At 38.4% G+C, this 26,363-nt stretch overlaps 1 protein-coding gene across 2 annotated transcripts in view; it reads right to left on the bottom strand.

Annotated features, from left to right (window-relative positions):
- Positions 1-591: 591 nt before the first annotated feature.
- The window catches only part of LOC116840665 (neuropeptides capa receptor-like), a 28,495-nt gene continuing 2,723 nt past the window's right edge, over positions 592-26,363 (bottom strand). Inside the window, exons 2-7 of one of the 2 annotated variants that reach the window (XM_032807661.1) lie at positions 14,340-14,430; positions 12,714-12,913; positions 7,165-7,407; positions 4,405-4,747; positions 3,634-3,690; positions 592-3,435 (exon numbers count right to left, since the gene is read on the bottom strand). In XM_032807661.1, the coding sequence (XP_032663552.1) occupies positions 3,183-3,435; positions 3,634-3,690; positions 4,405-4,747; positions 7,165-7,407; positions 12,714-12,913; positions 14,340-14,430 (1,187 nt within the window). In that variant the 3' untranslated portion in view covers positions 592-3,182. The remainder of the gene's footprint in view (positions 3,436-3,633; positions 3,691-4,404; positions 4,748-7,164; positions 7,408-12,713; positions 12,914-14,339; positions 14,431-26,363) is intronic. The other variant, XM_032807662.1, reaches the window with a different exon arrangement.

The raw sequence follows: 26,363 nt of genomic DNA, 5'->3' as shown, positions 1-26,363 counted from the left end.
ATATTTTCACAATACGCGTATTTCAGGATTATACCTAAACGTAGTTCAGGATTATTCCGCGCACAAGGATTAATTTTATATTTTCAAGCTGCGTTTAGATTTGGAGGTTTTGGGGAAAACTGGTATTTCGGGAGAACCTCTAATACAGATTTGTGATATGTGAGATCGTTTGACACGTTAATTTTAGTCGAAAGCTGGAGGTAGATAATTCACAGTTTCTATTCGTATCTTAACGAGATGTCTACCGAGGCTCGCGCAACACTGTTGTTCTTCCATTGGCAAAGAGTAATATTATTAAATGTCTGAAGGAATTCTGTAATGATATTTCACTTTGGAGCTTTAGTTTCACGGCCGTCGTTATTGGATGAGAACTTCCTCTGCGTTTGAGCGAAAGCCGTAATATCAGTAATGAGAGTTGCATGCAAAAGCTCACACGTCACAATTGTATCATTACATTGCACCGTCCCGCATTCGCCGTAATGTTATCGTCGAGATCTCGTCATAAAATAGACGATATTGTGAGAGCGGGTGTTATTTACAAATCAAAACCAGACAGACACAAACGGCTACTGTACAAAGCGACATTTAATTTATCAGAATATATATCTTATTACACATTCACACAATATACAGGTTATTAAATCGGAATGTATCCGCTTTGTGGAATCGATGCCGACTTGCATGCACACTCGTGGATCTGCGCTGTCGCGACCGGTCTTTTTTGCGCGAGGATTTCAATCGACCCTGTGTTTGCTACTCGCGGATGAGTAGAGAGTTAAAAAACACGAAAGTTCATTCTCCGTGGCCGGATCGCGGATTCATAAGAGCTCGTTGACGGGCGAGTGAGCGAGCTTATAAGCGTCGATAATCGATACATTTCAGCGACAGTTCATTTCATTCGGAATGTCTCTGGAAATGAAAATCCTCGATTACAATAAAGCCTCAGGCGAATCACGCAGCGTCGCGATTCCGCGTTTTTATGTCTCTTCTCTTCTCTCTCTCTCTCTCTCTCTCTCTCTCTCTCTCTCTCTCTGTTTATCTCCCCCTCTCCTCTCTCTCTCTCTCTCTCGTCCAATCTTTTTTTTTCGTACTCACTTATTCCTTCTGTTCGCCTAGCAGCATTTGAATTCTTTACACACCTCTCATTTTATACCTGCGACACGACGCTCTCCCTCCGAAAAGTATAATTTCTCTCTTACCGGCATTCCCTTAAGATATTCCTCGCCGTCGAATCCCGCGAGCGAGAGTAATCTTCTATACGAATATATTATGAGACCTCTTTTCTTCGACGCGTCGAAGCTCGTCTCCATAGTTTGCACGGAGACGTGTGCACACTAGGTCTGTGCGAAATGGTTCTGAGATGCTATTACTGAACTTATTCGGAATGGATCCCGACCGGAATAACTTCGTTTTCTCTGGAAAACACAACATCTAAGGAATAACTGAATTATTCCGATCGAAATCCATCCGTAATGGGCATCCCATTTTCTGAATTCGGTGTAAGTAATGGTTACATTGAATAGTCGACTCCTAAATTAATGCGCGAATCGCTTCAAATTACGTTCAGATCGCGCGGAATAGTACTCCGTTTATTTATATAGTTATATGTGTATGTGTTACAATTATGTACATATAGGCTGCGTTTCTTTTGGGCGCTCATTGTAAGCGTCATTCTATCTGTATCGTTCATTTGATGCGGAAGAAAGATAGAGTGACGCTTATAAGCACTTAAAGCACGTGAGCGCCCAAAAGGAACGCAGCCATAATATGACATAACAAATGAACGAAGTATACCATTCCGCGCCACTCAAACGGCTACTTGAGCCGATTCACGCATTGATTTTTAAGTCGTTTATTTCAACGTGACGATTGTTTGTAATTTTACGCAGCCGTAGTGCATACACGCCGGCGTAAACACACACACACACACACACACGTACACATGCACGCGCGTACGCGCGAATACTTTCCTCTCTTTTTTTACACAAAGTTACAAGCTCGATGAGTTCTCTTCGGGAGAGACACGATGTGCAGTTTTCTTTCAGAAACAGCACTTTGGTCTGTTTATCCTACCGAGAGTTTATCCTCGCTCGACCCGTTGGTGAGGTAGCCCGCTTTGATCGGTGCAAGCACACACAGGTGCAAGCGCTTATATGAGATAAACGCAGTCGGTTGGGAGCCTGAGAGAATCTCCAGGGCACATCTCGTTCTTTTTGTCGGCGAGATGAGCCGACGGGTGTCCGTTAAGTATCGTCCCTCTTTACGACGCGTCGAGGATCTTCCGAAGGAACTCACGTGCCTCCACGCTCTTCGCTCCTCACAGTCGCGTTTATCTTTCCCGCAGGTGTCCGCGCGACACCGTCGTCGCGTTAAATCCGAGAGAGGAATCGTTTGTCACGTAAATTCGCAAAGATACATAATCCCTCTAATCTCGTCGAGATTTCCGCGAGATTTCCGCGAGATTATTTATCTACTGTGTACTCCCGTTTATAACGGCAGCGCACAAGATCACACTACGTTCGCGTACTCGGATAAGAGGCGACAAGGACCCGAATGGCTCGTGTTACCTTGTTACGAGCTCGCGACAACGAAGCCCAACGTTCAATCCGACGGTGACTGATTAACTAATTAACTTCGCGAATCCTCACGCGAATATAATCACACGCTCTCATGACGTCACAGTGCATAACAGTCTTCGTCGAATCTCTTCAGCTCGCACTCAGAGAAGAATCGCCGACTAGGGGTCCAGTCGTGAGCGCGAGTTTGCAAGATTTGCGTGAACAACGCTCGCAGCAACAAAAGCTGCTAAACGTCTCGATCCCTCGCTAAGCGCTTCGCACCCTTTTTAATGGCACCGACATTTCTTTAGTTTCCCCACTGACACATTTCGTAGCTTCACTCGACGGGGGCGTCGCTCAAACAAGGCTCTCCGAAAGAGGACTCGGCTTCTTCTCCCGACGACAAATGTGTCCTCTGGGGAAGAAGCTACGGCACGTTCTTCTCCGGTAATGGCTTCTCAGTGTGGAGCAATTCGCATTCGCGTGCGAATACGCTAATCCGGACCCGTCAGCATCGTCGCGCATACACAATCGGGACGTCAGCTTCTTGTCGAGTCTGTGAGCGCGTGCGACCCTTGCGATTCCATAACGATCCTTCCATCCGCCGGCAGGATAAGCCGAGGATCAGATACACGTCTCGCTCGTCATCGCCGGTGCGCCGTCCGTCTTCTCGGCTGATCGGCACTTGGTCCTGCCGTTGCTCGAGTGCACAACGAACGAGGATCTGCGCGAATCCTGCGACTCTGTGGCGATCGTGATGTCGGGAACGAGGTGGTCACAGGGCCTGTCCTTCGAGCCCTGACTCTCGCCGTCTTCGTCATCGTGACGTAACTTCGCCGGCGAACGGAGAACCTCGTTCGCGTGCATCTGATTGCATCTGATTGGGAAATCACGGTCTCGTCTCAGTATCGGGGAATTAATTGTCATCACGAAGTTATTAAACGCTAGAAATTAAAATACGTCGCTAAAACGAAGAGCTTATTTTCAGAACGTCTTAAATCTTTATCGTCACCGAGTGGAAACTGCATTCGGCTGCGAAAAAAACTGCGTCCGAAATTAACGCTTCTAAAATTACCCGCCGTTCCGTCCACTGTGTAATTCGCTGTTTTCAAAAATGCGGTTCCGGATCGATCTGGAAGTAAATCTTCGGGAATAATGTACCTAACAGAAATTTAATTAACGTAAAATTAATAATTTAATTAACAGTCTATCATAAATCCGTTTTTTCGTAACCAACAAACAAAATAAAGAATGAGTGACAGTTTAGACATTTGAAAATTAGTCCATCTGTGAAAAGCTTCGTGATCTTTCTACGGTACATTAATGCAATGTAGAAAGAGATCGTAGAGAATTCGAGCGTTTCTTTCGAGTATTAAGAGAAGACAAGTGGGGTTTGGATGAATGGAAGTGAATGGATCCTTGATTAATGTGTTGCGTGAGTTTGTAATGACTTCAGTGTATTGAGTTAAATATGAGAAATCAGATTGTTAGTTGATGCAAGGTGAAGCAGATATATAGGAAGAGAAGAGAAAGGCAGAGAAGAGGAATTACTTAATGGAGTTAGTAGAAAGTATAGAGTGGAGTAATGAACTATAACAAGATATATGGGAGGAAATTGGGGGAAAGAGGAAAAAGAGGAAATAAAGAGAACAATGAGGAGATCGAATAGGTACCAAGGGATAAGTGTGTACAACTGAAGGAAAGGACAGAGTTTGGAATATTGTTGTATGAGGATGAAATATAGTACCCGTTGAGCGAAATAGGAAAATATAATTAGACATGATAGATCTTGGCTATGTAAGCTGAAGGAAAGTATACTGATAACAGACAATAAACAGATGCTTACCTGATACTACGTTGATAATGTATACTTCTGACGCGAACCACCTGGGAGCCTCTTCTGGAGCTGCAGCCACATGCCGTGCTGTCCTTCATACTGCTGAGGTCATCCCTTGTGATGGAGGGACTCGCCGGCGTGCAATACAAGGTTTTCTTGAACGCCATCCTGTATTTGGCGCTCATCACGTTGTACAGGATCGGATTCACGGTGGTGCTGAAGTAATATAGGCAACCGCCCAAAGGATACAGCCACTCATTAATATCGCCAAAGGCCGACACTTGATACACGTACAACAGCCGTTGAGCGTGAAAAGGCGCCCAGCAGATAAAAAATGTTATCACGACCGCACCTGTGGAATGAAGGCATCGGTATTTTTCACACAGCCGTTTCATTGTCGGTCCGGGGATAAGGGAGGATCAATGGGTAGGCAAGGAGGATTATAAAAAAATGATGAAACAGAACCTCGAACCCTCCATGTGAGGACGCAACTTAAAGGTACTTTGTGTTTTGATACTCTGCGTGTGAAACTGTCACATGTGATATGTTACATGTTCCAACTGTTTCCTGATATACGGCTACCCATTGCGAATGCAAATGCTATGGAAATGCGGTTTCATTGGTTTCTTGCGCATCAATTACGGTAATGTATTCGCGCGTGATAAAAAATACAAACTCCCTGTGCCGGTACTCTAAAAATAACGTAAAAAAGATCACATTTGCGGAAACGTTGCGCAGTTTAATTTATATTGTCAGCGAGTATTTCCCAAATGGTTTGCAGAAAGAAAGGCGCGCAACGGCGAAATTAAAGACTGTATAATTAACGAGAGACTTTGTTTGCAGAGAGAAATAAACGTGCGACGCTTGCAAGAGAGGGATTGGCAAACGAAATGGCGAAGCGCAAGAACTCGTGGTGATTTGTACGCCACAATTCATTATATCGTTGCGCTTGATTGCGCCAACAGCGCCGATATTATACGTGAACCGGCGAATTTACGTTGATACTTTACGTGGAATCTTACAGGTTTTACTCAGGCCGCGTTATCTTCGCGTTCTAAGAAAACATAAAATCGAACCGACCCGATGATTAATCGATGCGACGTGTATACGACGCTCCTATCTTCGCGAGGAATATTCAGCGCGGCGTTTTGCAAGCGCGAATGCAGAGAGGTAATGCCGATTGTCACGACAATTGATGGCACTTACGCAAAACGAGAATATTTTTCCAGTCAGGATAATAAAAACCAGAAAGAGAATCAGAAAAAGGTGATTGAATTCCGGTTAATTTCGATTGACGTTTACTAAACTAGATTTGGCAAGTTCGTTAATCGAATCGAGGCTGACTTGATTCGATGGCGGAACGATATTGCGAGTCATCTGTCGCTGATGAAAGTCACGTCGAGTGTGAAAAAATTTCTCTCTAAAAATCCCATCTATATATTTTGCACGCGCCATTCATCGTTCTCGCGTGACTACCGAGTGTATGCGTCCGCGTGAAAATCTCATATTTATTTTTTAAAATGCGGATTTATTCTCCCGACGAGATCGGACCTTTTCTTCAGCGTGTTCAGCGAGAAATTGGAAACACTCGTGGTTTGGGCGGGATCTCTTTTTACATATGGTCAGCGGGACTTTCATCCCTTCTGCGGACGCGTTTTTAAAGAATAATTCTTCTCTCTCTATACACACACACACACATATGTACACCGGCGTTTGCAACACACTTTTGCATAGCGCGCGCTATAGAATAACATTACTCTTTTGGAATAAATCAAATCTAAAGGTAGATCTAAAGGGAGATCTAAAGGGAATAAATCAAAAAGGGAACGAAACTTTAAGTCACCCTTTAAAACCTATAAATTGCCTCAGTTAGATTGTAAGTGATCAAACATGTGATTTGCAAAGAAAAAAGGAGAACTTTCGTGTCAGGTGAATCTGTTATGTACGCAGCTGTTTTGAGATTGAGCCAATTTTGCAAACGACGTCGACATGGAAGTTAACTAAAATTAGGTCACTGCGTTATTCAATGAAACCTCAATATCTCTGCTATGGCGCGCGCTTGAGAAAATGAAAATCATGCGGTTACGTTGTGAAATTTTGACGTGTCCATAATAGCTATTCTTGCTTAGCAGCACTGTGTGTCGCTCTCGCAAAATATAGTTACCTGTACTAGTTTGGTAAATTTTTAAGATATTGTATGCCGGTATAAAACAATAGGTATAATGTAGAAAAAAAATCACATGACGAAGCTGCCCATTACGAAATGAACGAAAACACGATTCATTGGCCGATATTCACAGCCGCGCAAAGTTTCTGAATTTTCCACTTGAAACTTTAAAAATCTGACTTGTCAGTTCTACATAGTCACAAATATCAATTTTAAGAGGATTCGCAAGATTGGTTCGAAATGCTGTGCGGCTTCGAAGGAATATTATTCGAAAAGTAACTCACGACCATTTCGCGACGAGTCTTTAAATAGTCTGTTTAATTTTATTCCGCGAGCAATGGCAACAGGAAAACGAGTGGACAAATAATGAAAGACTCCATCGTGCGCTGTTTATAACGGAACGATATAAAATAAAATGCTGCCGGCCTGAGGGTGTAAAATGAAACGCGGTCGAAATAAAAATGGAGCGGGAGCGGTACGATAAATTCGATAGGATGCGTTATGGGTTGCATGGACGGTCGGTGGGTGAGTGTGGGTGGGTGCACCCGCTCGTGTATATGTGTCTGCACGAATGTGTCTAGTCCGAAAAGACGGAAATTTACTGAGCATTCGGATGATGGCTTTTCGAGATTGAGCCTGCCTCGTTTCTCCGTGAACGGAACCCTCGATGCTGCGGCCGAGACCATTGCTTTGTATTCGGAGACCCATTCTCACGTAAAGCACTGCTATGGACAGCATGGGCACGAGGAAGAATATGAGGCAACTGAGCTCGTAAAGCGGAAACTTGGGCATATTAGGCAGTAGCATGGCGCACATCGCCGATTCTTCGGAATAGCGGCCGGATTCTGAGAACAAATGTAAAGAACACTTCTTAACTAGTACGAGATCATCCTCGTCCTGTTTCCTGTTATGACGTAATAACATAAGTCTTGCAAAGAGCGAGCGTTTCAAGCGAGATTAGTGGGATTTTCTCTCGCTAAGTGGCGTGCCGATTTTTGCGTGATGTCAAATAGTCAACACGTCCACTATCAGCATCACACATGTGTAACACGCCGATCTCTCACTTCCACAAGTTCACCTTTACTCTAAATTTTTTATTTTACTAGCATATTCACGCGCTAACAGCGTATAACAACGATATTTTTTTGTATTTTCGTATATAAACAAACCAAGTCTGTTTTTCAGAGAATGTAATCCATTGGACGCAACGAACAATTTGAAGCACTTAAAAAAGCTATGATTGATCCATATAGAGGTTTAAAATATTACGTGAAAAGAGATGTAACATGGCTTGTGGAGAGAATTCGCCAGATAAATTGTGGTAGCGAACGTTTTAAGCTACAAGTACCAATACCTGGATACGTATCCAACTTTGGACATTCTTAATATTTTGCTCTTTAAAGACGAATATTTAGGCTTTTAACATAGAATATTTATACATATTGAATATATATATATATATATATATATATATATATATATTCTATATATACGCTAATAACTTAAATATTCGTATTTAAAGATAAGATAATAATATTCCAGGTTCTTATCATTTAGAATATATAAAATTAATTTCACACGCTATGGTTTGCTCGTTCTCGACGAGTAAACGAGAGTGAATGAAATTATAAAACGAGGCATTTAAATAAAAATATTCGTTGCTTCTAATAAGGTGATCCTTGAACATCTTTTCTTTTCTTCTTCTTTCTTTTCGTAGAAAATAATATTTATCATTTATGATGAAGAGTGAAATGAATAATGAAGAGTTAGCAATCGATAAGTCAATGTTATTAATGTATCTTTTGAATCTGACAGATTTCACGGAACGTCCTTTATTAATTAAATATACCGAAATATAAATCCCACCGCAAATGGAATATCAGCTACGTATTACAGCTATCAGATTAAAAGCTTTAGATTCTATCAGCGCGAGGGTCCTGTAACATTTTCTAACTGATTAATTCGGATTTGGATAGCCACTTATCTCCGTGCTGTGCTGTATGTGAAATATATTTGAACATTTTATCTCGGATTTTGCCGCATGTGCAGTTTAATGTGATAATTTACGCATTTTTTGATCATGTGGCGCGCGATTTAAAAAAGCTGTTGTCGCGATAAAATTCGCAAAATATACATAAATATACATAAATATTTCGCAAGAATATCGATGAAAAAGACATCGGAAAAAATTTGAAATGGAAATCTTATTTGAACGCACACTTGCTGTGCAAGTTTTTAGAATTTATTCCGAAATAAGAGGGAGAAAGAGAGGAAGAGAGAGAGAGAGAGAGAGAGAGAGAGAGAGAGAGAGAGAGAGAGAGAGAGAGAGGGAGAGGAAGAAAGAAAGAGAGAGAGAGAGTTTATTTATCTTATTGCATCACGTAAAAAATTAATTACCGCTCACTTTACTTTGCATTTTACATGCGACTGTCTACTGATTACGTCGAGTACAAAACGCGAAATTAACGTATAAACGTGCAATGACATGTTATGCGCGCCATAACATTAGGCGCAATATTAGGATTATGAATCGTTGTAATTTAAGGCGACTTGCTCCGGCATATTAGTGAAGTAGAAACGATGAAAACTAAATCCCGTACAGGTACGTACGCATTGCATACTTGGCGGACGCGGGCTGCGGGAATTTTCCTCCCGCGCAATTTGCGCGGGAATGCACACTAAATGCTACCGGAGCGGAATATAGCAGCGGTTGCATTTGGGATGGTTCCCCGCGCATCGTCATCGATCATCACTTTTTTCCCGTCGCTTTTATCTTTTGTAATAGCTGCGTCGCAGCTATCAAGCGGCCTGCGATCCGCCGATGACGTTAACTCGACGTGACGCATATTTATTGGTGTCACTCGTACGAATTATAGCGAGATGAATCGCGCTAGTACACACACGAAGAGAATACTGTAGTTTTCTTTCTTATAAATACTTTTCAGTTTTACTTTATTTCTAGGAGTTCATGAATAGAAATTGCCAGTAGGATCTATCTTGATTCTAAGGCCCATAGTAAATTTTACTGGGTACATAGTAGATTTCGTTACATTAAGAAAAAAATGTTTGATATTCGTAACTGTAATCACATAGAGAAATAATTACTATAAATTATGATAAAAGAACTATTTTTTTAAATTAAATCCTACTATAATAGTTGCAATAATTATTTGATATGGATATTGTTACTCTCTCATTAATTCTCATTTATTTTGTTATTCTCCTATTTTACTACAAAAATATAAAAAACAACTATAATTTTAATTAGATCAACTATTTTTTTCCTAACGTAGAAACAGCAAAACGTTTTAATTATAACAATTAATAACAATTCAGTTTCTAAAATATATAAATAGCACATATAAAGTGAAAAGAGAGAGAGAGATAATGAATTACTGCAGAATATCGATCTATTCTTCAGTTAAAAAATCTTCTAGTAATTTTTGCTATGTAATTCTGCCCGTGTAGAAAATCGCACATTCGCGAAATTTACCACATGGAATGAACGGGCTTCTCGTCGGATTTATGTATTCCCCTTTGCGCAGTGGTAAATTTTTCTCCTCGCGCGATTCGCTTTTCGACGACGACGAGCGCGATTTTCACGGATTGCCGTTGTCGCCACGCGGCACGCGATAACAAACGTTATCGTTGCCTTGATTTCCGCCGTCGTCGTTTTCTGTACATACGATGTAATTGTAGCTGCACGCGCGCATTAGTATTATCGTCATGCGCCGCATCGGTTTCTCATTGAATTTCCGAACGGCACTCGCGTCCAATACTATGAAATTGTTGCATATGACATGTCTGAAAGCTCGTAATTTCGCGAGACAACTTTCTATCTGTTCCTCTCTTAATTCATTTATATGTTTTCTTATTTTTTTCTGAATCTTTTCTAAACAGATGTTATACTTATTAAAACGGATTTAGAAGCTAAATTTTACCGACAAGATACTTATTTACTTACTTTTTTTTGCAAAATTTACGTCGTATTGGAGACATGAAATTATAAATGCTTTCATACTATGAAAGTACACGTAAAATTAAATTGTGCAATATGTAACGAAAATGAGAAAAATTTTTTAAATTAACATTTCTCAAACCATCAGTTAACATAAATATTTGCTTGATACAAAAACTTATACATACTGAACATATATTTGTTCAGCTTAAAAAATTTGCTTCTTACATCATCAATCAAAAGTTTAATAGCGGCAATCAGGAGCCGTAACGACATAACAAAACGAAGAAAGCAAAGTGAAAAGAAACTCGTTTCGGCGTGCTTTAATTGAGTTTCGTTAATTCGCGGTTGCCTTCGGTAAGAAGCAAGATAAGCAGCTATCGATGTAACTTAAATTCAATTAAAACGTCGCTCGTCCGGTAGGATTAAATTTACTTAAACGTAAGCGACTGTATCGGCAAGAGGAAGGATACAAAATGGATCTTAGCGATTTGAGACCTCCGATTGCGAAGTTAGAGGAGTATTCATGCGGATTGAATTTCTATCGATTTTATTTAATTCGCGTTTTGCGCGTTTTCCGCCGCACGGGAATTGTAAAATGCACGCGATGTCGTGAACCAAGCTAGAGAGAAAAAGAGGGAGAGAGAGGGAGGAAGAAAGAGAGAGGAAGAGAGAGACCAATTGCGAGTCGAAACGTGAACGGAAATCTACGGCCAATATGTACAAAACGATTCATTTGGCATATTTACGCGCTCGCACAAGTGCTTCACGTCTTGGCAGTATGGAAAAAGCAATTCCCCAATATATGAAGTTTAATATTCACCCAAATGTTCATTCAATGTAGGAACAATCCCGATGGGACGATCATTCTGCATTCGCGAGTTCTCTATAAAAAATATTTTTCCTTTTCTCTTTTTAACGTTTTGTCGTCGATTTTCTCGCACAGTTTACGCAAATTACAATTTCCTTGAAAAATTTCGCGCCACAATTAAGGTTTAAGTACTTTTTCCTCATTAGAGGGAATCTTGAAAGACATTTCAACCTTTATCTTTATTTCAGCCGACATCGATCTCGATTACTTTGTCTGTCACCCTTCGAAGCCTCGCGATAACTTCAATCATTCCGACAATACAGCATCCCAGAATACTGTCCTGAATATTGATTATTAGATAAAAGACGTTGTAATAGCGTTTGTCGTTAATGATTTACTCAGACATGAATTTCTTGCGAATTTAGAGTCGAGCGTTGATTTTGCAGGAGTCTGGAAAGTACGGAAATTCTTACGTGATTTTTATTGAATTCAACTCAATTCAATTCTTTGATTAATTTGACTAAATATATAATAACGAATCTAATTAAACGTGTTTTGCGACGATCTATTTCTAATTATTATTCCTTTTTTTTATTAAATGCGTCTGTTTAAAAAGCCAGTGATAACGAGATCGACGAGAAACGTAGCCTTAATTGGACGAGCGGCTTTAAAAGACGATTATACAGAGAAAGTTTACTCGTCAATAGCCGGCTTAAGTGTATCCGCGGTGAGTAATCAGGTCAGCCATAATTATATGTGGACAGTAACAAGTTTGTTGCATTTATGGAATTATACAGTGCTCTTCCTCAAATAATTTCCGAACATCAACAAATCGTCAGATTTATCAGGTTTATAACAGGTTTATCCCTTTGATAAAGTAACAAAAGCGACCATTTCATTTCTCGCTGAATTTTTTTTGTTTGTAAAATTATATGTATAACTTAAGTTTTTCAGTACGTTTCACTCATTGTCCTTTCGTTAGAAACACAGCAATATATTTCAATAACATATTTTATTTCCTAAAATTTAAATAGCGCGTATGAAATGAAAGGATAATGAATATCTGCAGAATGGCCATTCTGTTCCTCAGTTACAAAATCCTATATTAATTTTTGCTGTAAAATTCTCTCCGTGAAGAAACGCTCATGTCTCTTTTGTAGTTTATGCAAGACATAAATTTCTATGCGATCCTTGTGGAATCGCCGATTCGTTTATTATTGAGCCACCGGTAGATCGTTAGGAATCCCGTGTATCACGCCATTGGCACTGAAATCAGTCCCTGCGGAAAATTCCGTTCATGGCACTTATATCGCTTATCGCGAGCACTCTTCGACCGAGGGAATATTACGGCTATTACGGGAGTATTACTCAGACACACTCACTTGGCGGATACTCGATGTAATTAACGGTGGTGTAAGCGGCGAAGGGCAGGGCGAAGATGAGTGCCAGTAGCCAAGCGCCCAGAATGAATCGTACAGGTCGTTTCAGGCCGCTCATCGCATACAAATGTAGGGGATGGCATATCGCTAGGTACCTCTCCAACGAGAACACCACTATCGTTAACACCGACACATAAGAAGACCTTGAAAAGAAATATACGAACTAATCTTATCGCGTGATTGACGCGAGACGCATTCGTTCGCCAAGTTTATTAGTATCTCGGAAACGATAGCATGATCAGTAGCAAATCTCGCAACATGTCCCACAATGCAAGTCTTTGTTCTCGTTTCCCGTAATTCCGTGGATTCTTGTGTGGGATTCGCAAGTTTTTGAAACGTATCTCTAAATTCTACCGTCACACTTTCAGCTTCCCTTTCGTGACAATGTAAACGCAGGAAGCTTCCCCTCCTCTCTTCCACCGGAAGGAATCCTTCCAAAGCGAGTTCGTGTTTTTTACAAGCCTAATTGCGGTGCATCAAGCTCTCGTTATCTCCTTCCTCAATCATTACTTATATCTGCGGGACGGAGCTCTTGCACGTAACCCAAATGCAAAGTAATGAAATGCGTTTCGGAAGTAACTACTATTATTAACAGCTTTTTGAGACTTCTTTATGTAGTATGCTAATTCATTCCAGGATTACTTTAGCAGGCATTTATATGTATGTATTTGCTTTTCCTTTTGTAAATTTCCCCATATTTCTGAGCTTAATTGTTTTACGATGAGATACGAGGTATCTTATAACTATTAAGTGCTTGCAGAAGTTTGTAAAGTCACAAATAAACGTCTATAACGACTAATTGTTTTCCTTTAAGTTGCTTTTTAGTTTTTAAATGTTGGCTATATTTGATCAAAAGTGATGGTTGACATTCATAGTTCTGAACAAAACATTCATAGTTCTGACAAGTCATCCTTCTTCATGACAACGTCAGGTTGCATATTGCTATTGTGACTAAACAGACGCTGTTCTAGTTAGATTGAGAAGTCCTGCTGTACCCAACGTACTCTCCAAACATCGTCCCACTTGATTTTTATCTATTCAGATTAACGTAGCACGTTCTATCTGATATACGCTTCTGTAGTGCTGAGTAAGTGCGAAAGTGGGTCGAATGAATGAATTGCCTGGAAAGATGAGTCATTTCATCGGCGCGGGATCAAACTATTTTACTCTAAAGATCGCAAAATGTTACTGATAGCAACTGCCAATACTTTGAAAGTATTGTATGTCATCTCATTGCTATTGATAAAGAAAAATGGCTTTAGTTTCATACGAACTTTTGCAAGCATCTAATAATATATCCATCCGTAATTTGCATTACCAAAACATAAAGTATGAAATGTAATTCGTGCGCCACAAAGACACCAAGACAGAAGTACAAAGACACCAATTTAGACATATAGCTTCAATCCAAAATTCTAAATTACGAATTATTCAGCGTGTTAAGATTACGAATTATCTAACGTTAAGTTTGAGATCTGCGCTATATTAAATTGATAATCTCATTTCTCCGCTTTCATGCGTCCCGTTGCGTTTTGTTTATTTAATAATATCTCCTCAAGCTGAACTCACATCTCTGAGACGTACGCTCGTATTTTACATAAACCCACTCCGAACTTCCATGGATACTGCTGCCAAAACACGCTCAATTCATTCGGCAGTCCTGTAAGGAGAGAGAGAGAGAAAATATTAATTACATATCGCGGATTATTTGATTCCTGTCAAAACTGATTCAACTACTGCGCATGTTGACCGTGACAAGGGCGTATCGAACATACAAAAGAAATTATTATCGAGAAGGGACTGTTCAATGTTTCATTTATATCCCCTCGGTACTCATCTCGAGGTCACGATTTTACAAAATGCGACGTCGCGTTTGCAGTGAAGCTCGCACACAAACATAGTTGAAAAGAGCCAGCGAAATAATTGATTGCACAACGTTCGACGTCGCGTCTGCCTTATGCACTTTTCTCTGGAGTATATTAATTACGTTCGCCGAGGTTACAAAGAGCGCGCGGACTACCCGCAAGTCGCAAACGGAGAGCTGCAGAGCGACGTGCAAGTAAAGCGCTCGAGTGACATTGGATTACTCGTCAAAGAGCAGCTTGGACAGGTATAATTATAAGTGATGACGATGAAACGCGTAAACGAAGTAACGAAACATGAACGTAGAGGGGAAATCAGAGATCCGATTGTTACGGTGTTACGTGTACGCGAAGGATATACTTTTTATCGTCGATTACTAATTGCCGCGTATGACATCAGAATAGAAATCGACATTACAGTTTGTGCCTCGAAGGAACACGCCGACACATAAATCACTTTCATCGACCGAAATTTATGACCGCGCTGACTTTCGACGTGCGGATGTAAAGTTTTGGATATTCTTCAGGGAAGAATTTCCATTTTAGGTTACATTTATCTCGTAATAGATTTATATCGGTGCGTGGCAACTGTCAAAATCTCGCAGTAAAATGTATGTGAGAAATAGAGTTTGTGCCGATTTAAAGGCGAGCGGATTTATTTGTCATCTTTTCATTGTTATTATCAATATCGTCGCTCTGTAAAGCGCTTCCGAGAAAAACAAGGCAAAAAGATTACAATCTGAATGCCGTAGGGGGTAGAAGCCCCGCTTTTTCTCGCACGACAACAGCCGAACGAATGAATTTCCGATATTAATCGTGTTTACACAAGCAGCGGTGCAGCGATTACCCGTCGCCGCAAATTATTTCATAAACTGGCTACGCTCTTATTTATGCGCTCGACGGTATAGCGCGCATGCAAATACTTCTTATACTTTCTTTTCACGCTTGCCAACCACTAAACGACATCTTTAAACTTACGTTAGTTTACCGTCGTAAGCCTTAGGTTGCTGATTATTGCACCTTTTCAATCTCGCGTGCAATATATATGTCATCATTTTTAAATAAAATTTAATCTTGAATTTAACTTATACAAAAGAAAATTATGGAAAAACTCTCTGTTGCCATTCAATCCATTCTAAAAGTACATAAAGTAGAGCATCTTTCACTTTATTTCCACATCGATTTTTTCTTTTTCATTATACATATTAATCTTGGCTTCTCGGATATATTGACAGAGAATATATGTAAAATCAATAGGTCGTATAGAATGACCTAATACCATGGATTACTGTGCATGTTGAGACATACGGTAATTCGTTCATTTTCGTCGGGATATAAATTTTCGAAGCTGAACTGTGCGAGCAGCGCGAAATAGTACCTATTTAATATGCATTGTTTAACGCTGTTAGCTCGATTTCTTGTTTGCTTCGCACATTAATATCCCTTATATATTTACAGATCGTAAAGATATAAAACGCGCTCATGAATCATGCAAGACACACATACATAGCGCGCGGAGGTGCCGTTTTATTTAACCATTTGCTCCGATGCCTATATCGACTGTCGCTAAAACGCATCCAGCATCGTAAAGCTGCGGAACGATTTGACGGCAAAAGTATTGGTTTCCAGCCACCCCAGCCGATATCGTGGCATCGAGGCTTCAGTCGAATTCTACACGGAGAGAATTTTACAGTAAAAGATACTATAGAATTTCGTGACTCAGTTTTCTAATAGATCGACATTTTGCAGTGATTCTCTATTCTTTCATTTTATATGCGTTATTTATAAAGGAAAACATTCGATAACTTGTTACAGCACTCATCAGTTTTCGACAGGTTTGGAAACTAACTCGTTATTTGTAACGAAGTTAAAGTTACAGTTACATTTTTTCGGTAACTGTAACTTAACTTAGTTACTTTTTTCCCGCCTGTAACTGTAACTTAACTTAGCTACTTATTTTTAGTAACTTGTCACTTTTTTAACAGTTACTTTAATAGTTGCTTGGGGAAACATAAAATAAAATTAAAATTATATAGTAATCGTGTATTAATTTAATAACCCAAATAGCACAGAGAATTCAAAAAGAGTTAAAAAAGAATCCAATCGTATGTCACCAATTTTGAGTTCATTTTCGGGTACAAAAAGAATTCTTCAGAGTTTAGTTCAATGAAAAGAATTCTTTTTGCATTTAAAAATGAATTCAAAATTGGTGACATACGACTGAATTCTCTTTAAATTCTCTGTGCTATCTGGAAAATTTATCAACGTATTTATGAGGCATATGATTAAATTCTTTTACCTCTACAAGGTTATCATTAAATTTTTATTATATTAAGTACAGATTTGAAATTTATTAAGTGGATTGACTAATTAATGTGATAGATATTAATTATAAAATTCAATTCTTACATTTTAAATTATTTAAGTAAAGCTTAAAATATAAGATTTTTGTATTTACAATGATAATTTACAATCATTTCAAGAAAGTAACTTAAAAGTAACGACTCGTTACTTTTTGAGTAACTGTAACTGTAACGAGTTACTTTTCCTAACCAGTAACTTGTAACTGTAATTAGTTATATTTTCAGCAAAGGGAACTGTAACTAGTTACTTTTAAAAAGTAACTTTCCCAACCCTGGTTTTCGACATCTTTGCTCGGATTCCATCAAATATCAAAGTGTACCGGAATTTATATTAATTCGTGAATTATATTAGTTCGTGAACTATTATTTATTATTTGCACTTATTGCTTTTAATTTTATTTCTTTTAAGTCCTCATACATCTTAATACCCAGCTTGATATTCACGCAAGAAAGCCGACTACTGTCATTTTCCTTTTATTTTATTTTATTTAATCTTTCGTATACATACTTATTTTTTCAACATTCGCATATACACTGGGTGGTTGCCACCCATGGTAATTTTAAAATAACTGTATCTTTTAAAATATTTATGCTAAAATTCTGAAAAAATTCATGGATTAACTTTAATGTTTATAGAAAATCTTTACATAATTTTCATATTAAAATTTAAGAAATTTTATATTTAAAAAATTGTTATATTCCGCGATTTAAAAAAAAGTGAGTTTTTTTTAAATTTGTAACTTGTAATTTTTATTATTTTTAAGTAAAAATTTAGCATTTTATTGTTGAAATGTTTATCTTTAAGGAAAAAATTGTCTCGTAAGTCATCTCTGGAAAAAGTATATTTATTTTGAATATCAAAGTTCCATTATTTTTACTATAGACAGTTACCAGAAGCTAACTAACGCTTATTTTACTAGCAGAGTGGAATCAAAACATAGTTAAGAAACAACAATTAAATGGCGACTCTAGTTCCATTTATTGCGGTACTTAAAAGGTACAGAGCGCTGAATTTTAGTTATGGATGGTAACCACCCAGTATGTATACGAAGGGTTAATATGTTTATTAATACTTACTATATGTTTCCAGCGGAATTCACTATGCTCCTTAGCAAAATAAATCTTAACCTTTTCGCTAATAATTTTGTTTTTTAAAAGTATAATTATTTTTTAAACTTTCTTAAATACTTAACTTTCTTAAATACACTAATATAATGTAGTTTTAACAAAATGATTAAAAGTTTTATGTTTAGCGCCAAAGAGTTAGGACCGAGACACTGATGTCCCACTGGGATTTTTGGGAGCGCATATTTGTCCCAAGGGTAATAAGTAAAGTGATAGTTGATATATTCTAAATGCTAAAAAAGTTGTTTATCCAATTGAATAAAGTTGTATTATTAATAATGGGAAAAACATACATATCTCGTTAATAGCGAAAAGATTAATGACAGTCTATTCCCGACTTACTAAAAATACAGACAAATTGAAAAAAATTTATATGAAGAGAAACTGTAATATTCTTTCCGTCTAGTAAACAGCATAGGTACGATGTAAATATATTAAGGACCATTTGCGACGTATTTTTCATCGATCGGTAGTCTTTAGTCAGAGTATCGCAAAAAACGTCTGTCTTGAGTTCACAAACTCTCTCTCGTGATACATGCTACAATATTAACAAATTATTTCGTGAGAAAATAAATTCAAAATTCTAGAAATTTTTTGTTTGGTAATTAAAAGTTTCTTCTTAACTAGAACGGTCTCAAACTTTCTTTGCACACCGCACGTATTCCCTTACTCAATATTTCTTTCCTAGTTATTTAACTTTATTTTCGATCTAGAACTCTCAGTGTACTGCAAAAAACATTTTCAATTCGGGTAACTGAATGGGGACGAAAAACTCGCTGAAATGATATCTCTGTCACCGTAGTCGAGAACATTTATCTGAACGTTTAGCTGCGTTAAAACTCAGTTGAGCGATCGGTTGAATAGAAACCTTCTACCTTTATCTTATCTTTCTGTCTCTACAACCGAGTTTTTCGTCTGGTCGCTAAATAATAGAAAATTCTGTAGTTTTTTCCGTGCACACCTCGCAGTGGAGATGTTCTGATTTAGCGAGCTCCAAGAGAGTAGAAGAAAACAATCACATGCGAATAATATCATACGTATCGAATTCGCGTGGATTCTGTGCGAACATGCTCGTTTTATTAATTGCCATTCAATCAATACCCGGGATACTTCTAAACGATCGGCTAGTATCACAAGATCGCCGTAGATCGGCGATTAATCACGCGGTCCAGCGGGATTGCGTCCACGCGGAGCGGAGTCGTCCGTTTTATCCCTATACCTTGAACATCACAAAACCCATTAACTCGCGGTTAACGTCGAGTACGTGACGAATCCGCGAATCATGCCCGACAGAACGTGTTCCTGCATAGACACTAGCTTTCAGTAGGCTCATTAACGGTGTGCGCATTGGACATCGTTAATAACGGACATCAAAAGGTTCATACTGGGTAGGTTCGAAGCCTGCGAAGACGCAAGCTCAAGGACCAATAGCCGTGGGCTTGTGTAAATGTAATTGTTTCTGTAAATTTAACGATGCGAGCGACGCACCAGTTGCTGTCGGTTACATTCTCTATTCTCTTGTACTGCCCGCCACCGCTTCCGAGAAATACGAAAAGAGGAGTATCACGAACAGCCAGTAAAAACCATATTTGCACACTCACATATCCACAAAATAAATGTTTTCCTATCGGCTTTTAATTAGATTTTTAATTAATTGCTCCAATTTCTTGAGTACTTCCCTTTCCCTTCTAACAAGAGACGTTGCCGTAATAAGAGAAGTTTCTCGTGCAGTCGCAAAATCACGACCGTGAGATCGGAGTTTTTCTCTCACGAGGGAGCGCACTATCGGATACGAAATGCCTTAACTTCTCCGTGCATTTTCTTGGCAATCTGAAATGTGATCGACGAAATGGAACGGCGATGCACAGTGTGTTCCAGATGCTCTAAACGCATTTTTATCGAGAAATATTGAGGCATAGGTTGCTCAGAGATCAACTGCAGTTGTTGTTTCCGTGCGCAGCAGAGAAATTCTAATTCGAATTCAGTGACCTCAAAATTACGATAAGCAAGCAGAAAAAGAGTCACGCAAATAATACCTCATATATATCGAATTTGCGTGGATTCTGTGTAAGCATGTTCGTTTCATCGGATTTATACGTAAAGTTACTGCTGTTACTTTTAAAGTACTGGCACTAACTGTTGCACATCATCTTGACAATTACACATTCGTGGAAATACTCTTGAAGTGCTCGATGTGAGTGAAATATTTTTGTTGCGGCACCCGTATTTCTTTCAATTAGTGTCCATACAAAAACCCTGAGAGCTGGGGCTCGATTCTTGACGGTATGCGAATGAGATACGCATGCGAAAATATACAGTTTACGTTACGTATACTGTAGACACCGTCAAGAATCGGGCCCCTGGTGATTGTCATATATTATTTGTTTTTACGTTATGCGAGTGAGCGTTACTCTTCAGCAAATCCTATTCATTTTATGTATGTTCCGAAATTGGCCAAAGTCGAATTAAGCCCGAAAACAAAGAGAGTTATTGTTGCCTTATTTAAAGAAAAGTTCCTCACGGCGCGAAATAAAACAGCCATATTTAAATACGACGAAATTCCTAAGAAAATATCAAGAAACGGGAAATTTAGAAACGTTGTACAACTGCAGTAGACGACCAAGTTTATAGTTGAATTTGTCTACAAGATCGCAGACTGACGTCAAATGAATTGAAGCGTGAGTAGGAAGAGCAATCTGGAATCGTGTTTAGCAGTCGTACTGTCCGAAAGCGCTTGTGTGAGTACCAAATTTATTGAGTGATGCGATAATTAATGTCGGTACTGTATATTGCAATTTATTGAGAGTGAAGGGATTTTTGCAAGCAGCTACGTGAATAAATGGAAAAATCTTATTTTTCTAAGAAAGAAGAAAAAGGAAATGGAAATGCAGGTAAACTCTGACTTACACATCAGGAACAGGCGGAATGCTCCACCAAACTTGTCTGCAGAATGTCATCGCTAGATCGTAGATATTTTATATTTATATATATATATATATATATATATATATATATATATATATATGCAAATATTCATATATGCAAACTGTTCGCATTCAGATGAGAAGTAAGATTTTTCACGACGTCGTTTTTCACGCGCCATTCTCCAATACTCCGTTACTTCCGCGGCATTTGCACGTTCTAACGCGCACAGATACGCGAATTACATACGACCTGATTCTTAATCGCTCCGCGATAGGTATCTGAAGATATCATTTTAAATACATTTTCCGGAGTCATTAAAGAAGTTTTTCTTCTTTAAGTTATCCCATTGAAAATGTCGTGATGTAACGTGGAAAATATTTAATTCATAATTTGATGCAGTAACTTCAAGTTCTTCAGTAGTAGCTTTTTCCACGTTTATATAAGAAACGTTTAAGAAGAAAAAATAGCGAAGAGAGAGAAAGTGAGAAAACTATCAAATTTATATTCAAGAAGAAGAAAAGAAAAGAAATAAAACAGAAGAGTCTTTTTTACCCATTTTTTAAGTGTTAAACTTGCCGATGAATATCTTAGAGAGCAGAAAATTGACCATATTTGAACGATTACGAGGAACTTCAGTGTCTGTACTTTTTAAATCATGTATCAAATTTTCACCTTCACGTTTCTCGCGAAACGTATTTCATGTTGATTGAATTATTTTCGAATAATTGCGGCCAATTTGGCACGATTACATCACGATAAAACGTTCACGCCGATCTTGTGTGTCGTTAGCCGTGTATTTGATAAATTTATAAAGTACGACGGCGAGCGGCATATCAAATAAGGCTGAACAGTCGCACACAACCGCGAGATACGCCGGTTGCATTAAGTACGAGTCGAGAGCTTGAAACTTCGAACAGCTGCTGTCTTTCGAGAAAGTGAAAGACGACGTTCGGCATTCGGCGATGAAAAAAGAAACGAAGGACAATGAATTCAAGCTCGATATTGCCGCGTGACTTTAATTACACATACACATTTATATTACTTATCCGCGATCTCTCGTGCTTCATTGCCGACAGATATTATCTCATCGGCAATTATGAGGTAAAAATACGACAACGAAAGAATCGTTTCATACGCATATTTTATAACTCGCAAATATTTCATAAGGGCTGACAACAATATTCTTCTTATCAAATGACAATCTCTATCTGTATGTTTTGTCTCGCCAATCAATCTTTGACAAATAGAGAGCTTTTCGTTGTTCATCTTCAAGGAATATCACAGTGTCAGAATTTATAAAGTCAAACTGTCTCCAGTAAAAGAATCGCTCGCGGCAAGACATTTCAGAGAATACAATTGCGAAGGTGTGGTAAACGATATTGATCTCGCGATATTCTCGTGTATCTATACAACATTAAATAATGGTCTCTCGCAATATCCGTTCGGTCGTTAATCATTCCTGTAAACCTATCAGACACAGGATCCGTTAATTATTGAAGGATACCACAGTTGCTAAATATATGAACCGGAAATATCGGCTTGATTTATGTGTGGTAATGTAAGATAGGATAGAACATCGGGTTTAGGTGGCCCCAGGGATGTGTTGCTCGTGCACTCTTTGTTAATATTTGCTTTGTTAGTATGTCCTGAGAGAAACAACCATGCTTAAAACATTTGATAGAAAATGATTGAATAAGATTAAAATGGATATAATTCCTATATTGATTTATACGACTTATCATGCATCGAAGCCGTACAACATAGACTTTCTATATATTTTAATTATATTTTATGATACTATTCTTTTCAATTATCTTGGATATTTATGTTTGTATGATAAATTGATATTTCTGAGTCATAGTAAATATCGAATTATGTATTTATTATTATTTTATAATAAACTACTTATAATATTCTTTCATAATAATTCTATTTATAATGATGGTTACAAAATGGTCAGATAAAAATGAAAAGAATATCTATGTAGTTTAATCATATCTTATGATATTACTATTTTCCATCATGTTGAATATGAAAGTTGCTATAATCAGTTTATATTTATCAATTATAGACAATACATATGTATATGAATTCACTTACGAAATTTCGTAAATGAGTTGTAAAATATGTCAAAGTCACCATAAAATATGATAGACAAATTTTCTATCATTTTCTATCCAACATTTTAAGCAGGGAATAGATATACCAGATCGCGGAATTGTTCTTTTGCAACATGAACACTTTTCCCAGAGTTTCATTAAAGTCGGATATTACAATATTACAGTCAAAGAACAGAAAAAACTGATGTAGTGGTAGCCAAAATAAATTTTCGAGCTCCTCGAAGCTTCTCGATTTTCCTGACATTAGAGAAATTGCAGCTATCGAAGGTAAATCATTCGCTCAATTATAGGTTTACCTATTACTGATTAACGATAACGTCAATAATTGATTTACTATAACAATGTTAACATATCAGATATCGGGGTATTCGGTCGCAAAATTATATTTGTGCAACTGACATTGTAGAGCTCTCGTTCTTCATCCCAATAAATTTCATGCCATCGTAATTCATAAAATATAAATAAATATTGATATATTCCGTAATAACGTAATAAAATGATTTATTTTAATATTAGAGGAAATTATGAAAATGTAGGAAGCGAACAAAATACGCCTCAATAATTAACAAAATTGATGGAGATAACAGCAGCCAAAAGTGTTTACGTACTTTCATTATACGAAAAATTAGAAAAAATTCTTATGCGAATAATGAAAGTAATATTTCCCGCTGTACTTGCGTATTTATTAAGTCACGGTCGCCTAAGGCAATGTCCGCGAACATCTCGTCGTTAATCACGCCTATAACCCTGACAGATAAACTGTTGAAGACGTCAGAAACGTGGAAAATGCGCGAGCGGAACGTAGATATTCCGCCGAAAATCGCACGTATATTTACTTACAGACGGGAACAAGCCGGTGACTAATGCCGACGTCGGGTGATCTGCTGAAAGTGTCGTGTACGTTTCTTCCAATAGACGCGAGAGAAATATACCTGATTAATCGCAAAGGATTTCTGCCGAGAGCACGATAGTAAAGAAACACGATTATCGTCGGTCGGCGTAATATCTCGCGATATAAAGTATTGTAATAGGAACAATAAATAATATATATATTTTGCGGAAAATGTGTAAAGCTAGAATCACACGATGCCACACGATTTCGTGTCTTTTTTACGCGTATGCTGATCAGTCAGTTCAGTTTACTGCGTGGATAGAATGCTATCGCATAAAACATTCGTGGATCGCTATCGAAAGAGAACATTCTTGTTTGGAAGATATCTTCGTTCTTAACATATTAATCTTCAAGTGAGATTACATAATGTCAAACAAAGATAAGTTGCTTCAAAGAATATATTTTGTATATGATTTGACAAAGAAAAATATGCGTACTCTTATTATTCAAAAATAATTTTTACTAATGGATAGCATAAAATATTAAATTGGCAATATGATGCTTTTAACTTTTTGCTACCAATGGACATGTTTTTTCACATCTTTTTTCATTAATAATTTTTTTAAACTTTCTAAAGCTACATTGTAATCATCTATTTAATGAAGTGAAAGTAAAAAAGATTGTACCTTTATTTAAAAAACAAAATTAGTAATAGAAGAGTTCAAAGGTGTATTACGTTCAAGGAATTCCACTATCCAGAAGATATATGAGTGCCGGTCAACATGTACGTTGGAATGTATGGGACCGTGTGTTCCTAGTTTAATAAATCCGACGCGTGTCCGATGTCGAACTCGAGAAAAACACTAGCAGATGTTTGCGCGCTTGTTTACAATTGCTACGGGCGTGAGCTACCGCGGAAATTAAATATATGGAAATTAACCGTTGACATCCTGTGACGCCGCCCTTCAATCGAATAATTACCTGACGATGAATAGAATGCAGCGCCTCGTATGCCTTCGTTATCGCGTACGCTACGAGATTCATTACGATGATTATCTCTCATGCGGACAGACAATACAACAACTAGGTTGCAGCAACTTTGTTTCGCAGCGACACATGTGACTGTTCTTCGATCGCTCAAGGCACGGCATTCTGACCGCGACAATATCCACAATTGATTGAATTAATCGTCACCGGCTAAAGCGAATTTATTACGCGTGTAATTATATCCCGGGGTCAAAGCGGCAGAGATAACGGCGGATATATCTAAAATCAAACGGCGGGCATTATAGAATAACGCTCACGAAATGAACTATCTGTTCACACGGGAAGGAGGCTTCAGTTCGTGCAACTGAACCAGAGGAAAAAAATTCGTGACGACGAGAAACAGTATCTCTGTCACTGTAACCGAAAACATTCGTCTGAGCGTTCAGTCGCGTTGAAATTCGGTTGGAGTAACTGAGAGCGATTGGCTGAGTGGAAACTTCCTACGGGAATCTTTTTGTATCTACCTACAATCGAGTTTTTCATTCGGTTCCCCAGGTAACAGAAAATTCAGTTTCACTAACGGAGTTGTTTTTTCTATGTACCATCGGCGATTCGTCCACACGCACGTATTTCTTCTCAGTACGTTCGCCACTGTCGTGAGCTCGATGAGTATATTTGAAACGATTGCACGCGCGAATAGTAATTCTTTGACGAGACGGGACTCGCGGTTGAACTAATTGGAAAGGGCAACGGCGCTTAAATACAAGATGTAACGGCGAATTACGGATTTTCACGCAAATGTGACGAAATAGCTGGTTGGCTGTCTGTCTGCCAGCCAGTTGATTGGCTGGCTGGCTGGCTGGCGCGAGACAAAGGCGACAGAAAATTTGATTGAAAGCTAAGAACGTCGTATTGGATCAAATACCGGCGGAGTCACGTTTCCGCGAATATTATTCTAGCCGCGCGTACGGTGTCAAGTAGAACGAAATGAGATAAGTCAGACCGCGTGTGAGGCAGCAACCCGCCGACAAATCGTGCGTTCGAGAATAACACGGAAATAAGCCGTAGAGAGGCGATTTTTATCAAGAAGAATATTCCGAGTGGCGTCCCGTAGTCCGATCAAATATCTAATTTATCGCAAAGCCATGATACATATATTAGGACCTTAACTTAGTTTCCGCCCAAAAAATACTGAGAAAAAGCATTTATTGTAAAAAATTTATTTAAATTATTTCAATGAAAGTATTTTCCATCACTTTCTACAACTTTTTGCCATCTTTCTGGCAACTGGGCGATACCATCTCGATAAAACGATGTTTGTTTCGAAGCAATCCATTCGTCCACCCATTCTCGCACTTCTTCAACATTTCGGAAGCGTG

Source organism: Odontomachus brunneus, unplaced genomic scaffold (assembly GCF_010583005.1).
Source record: "Odontomachus brunneus isolate Ranch 3 - 2012 unplaced genomic scaffold, Obru_v1 Obru_scaffold_011, whole genome shotgun sequence".
Classification (NCBI taxonomy): domain Eukaryota; kingdom Metazoa; phylum Arthropoda; class Insecta; order Hymenoptera; family Formicidae; genus Odontomachus; species Odontomachus brunneus.
The sequence above is the reverse complement of the archived record's forward strand: the minus strand, read 5'-3'. Positions and strand labels throughout refer to the sequence as shown.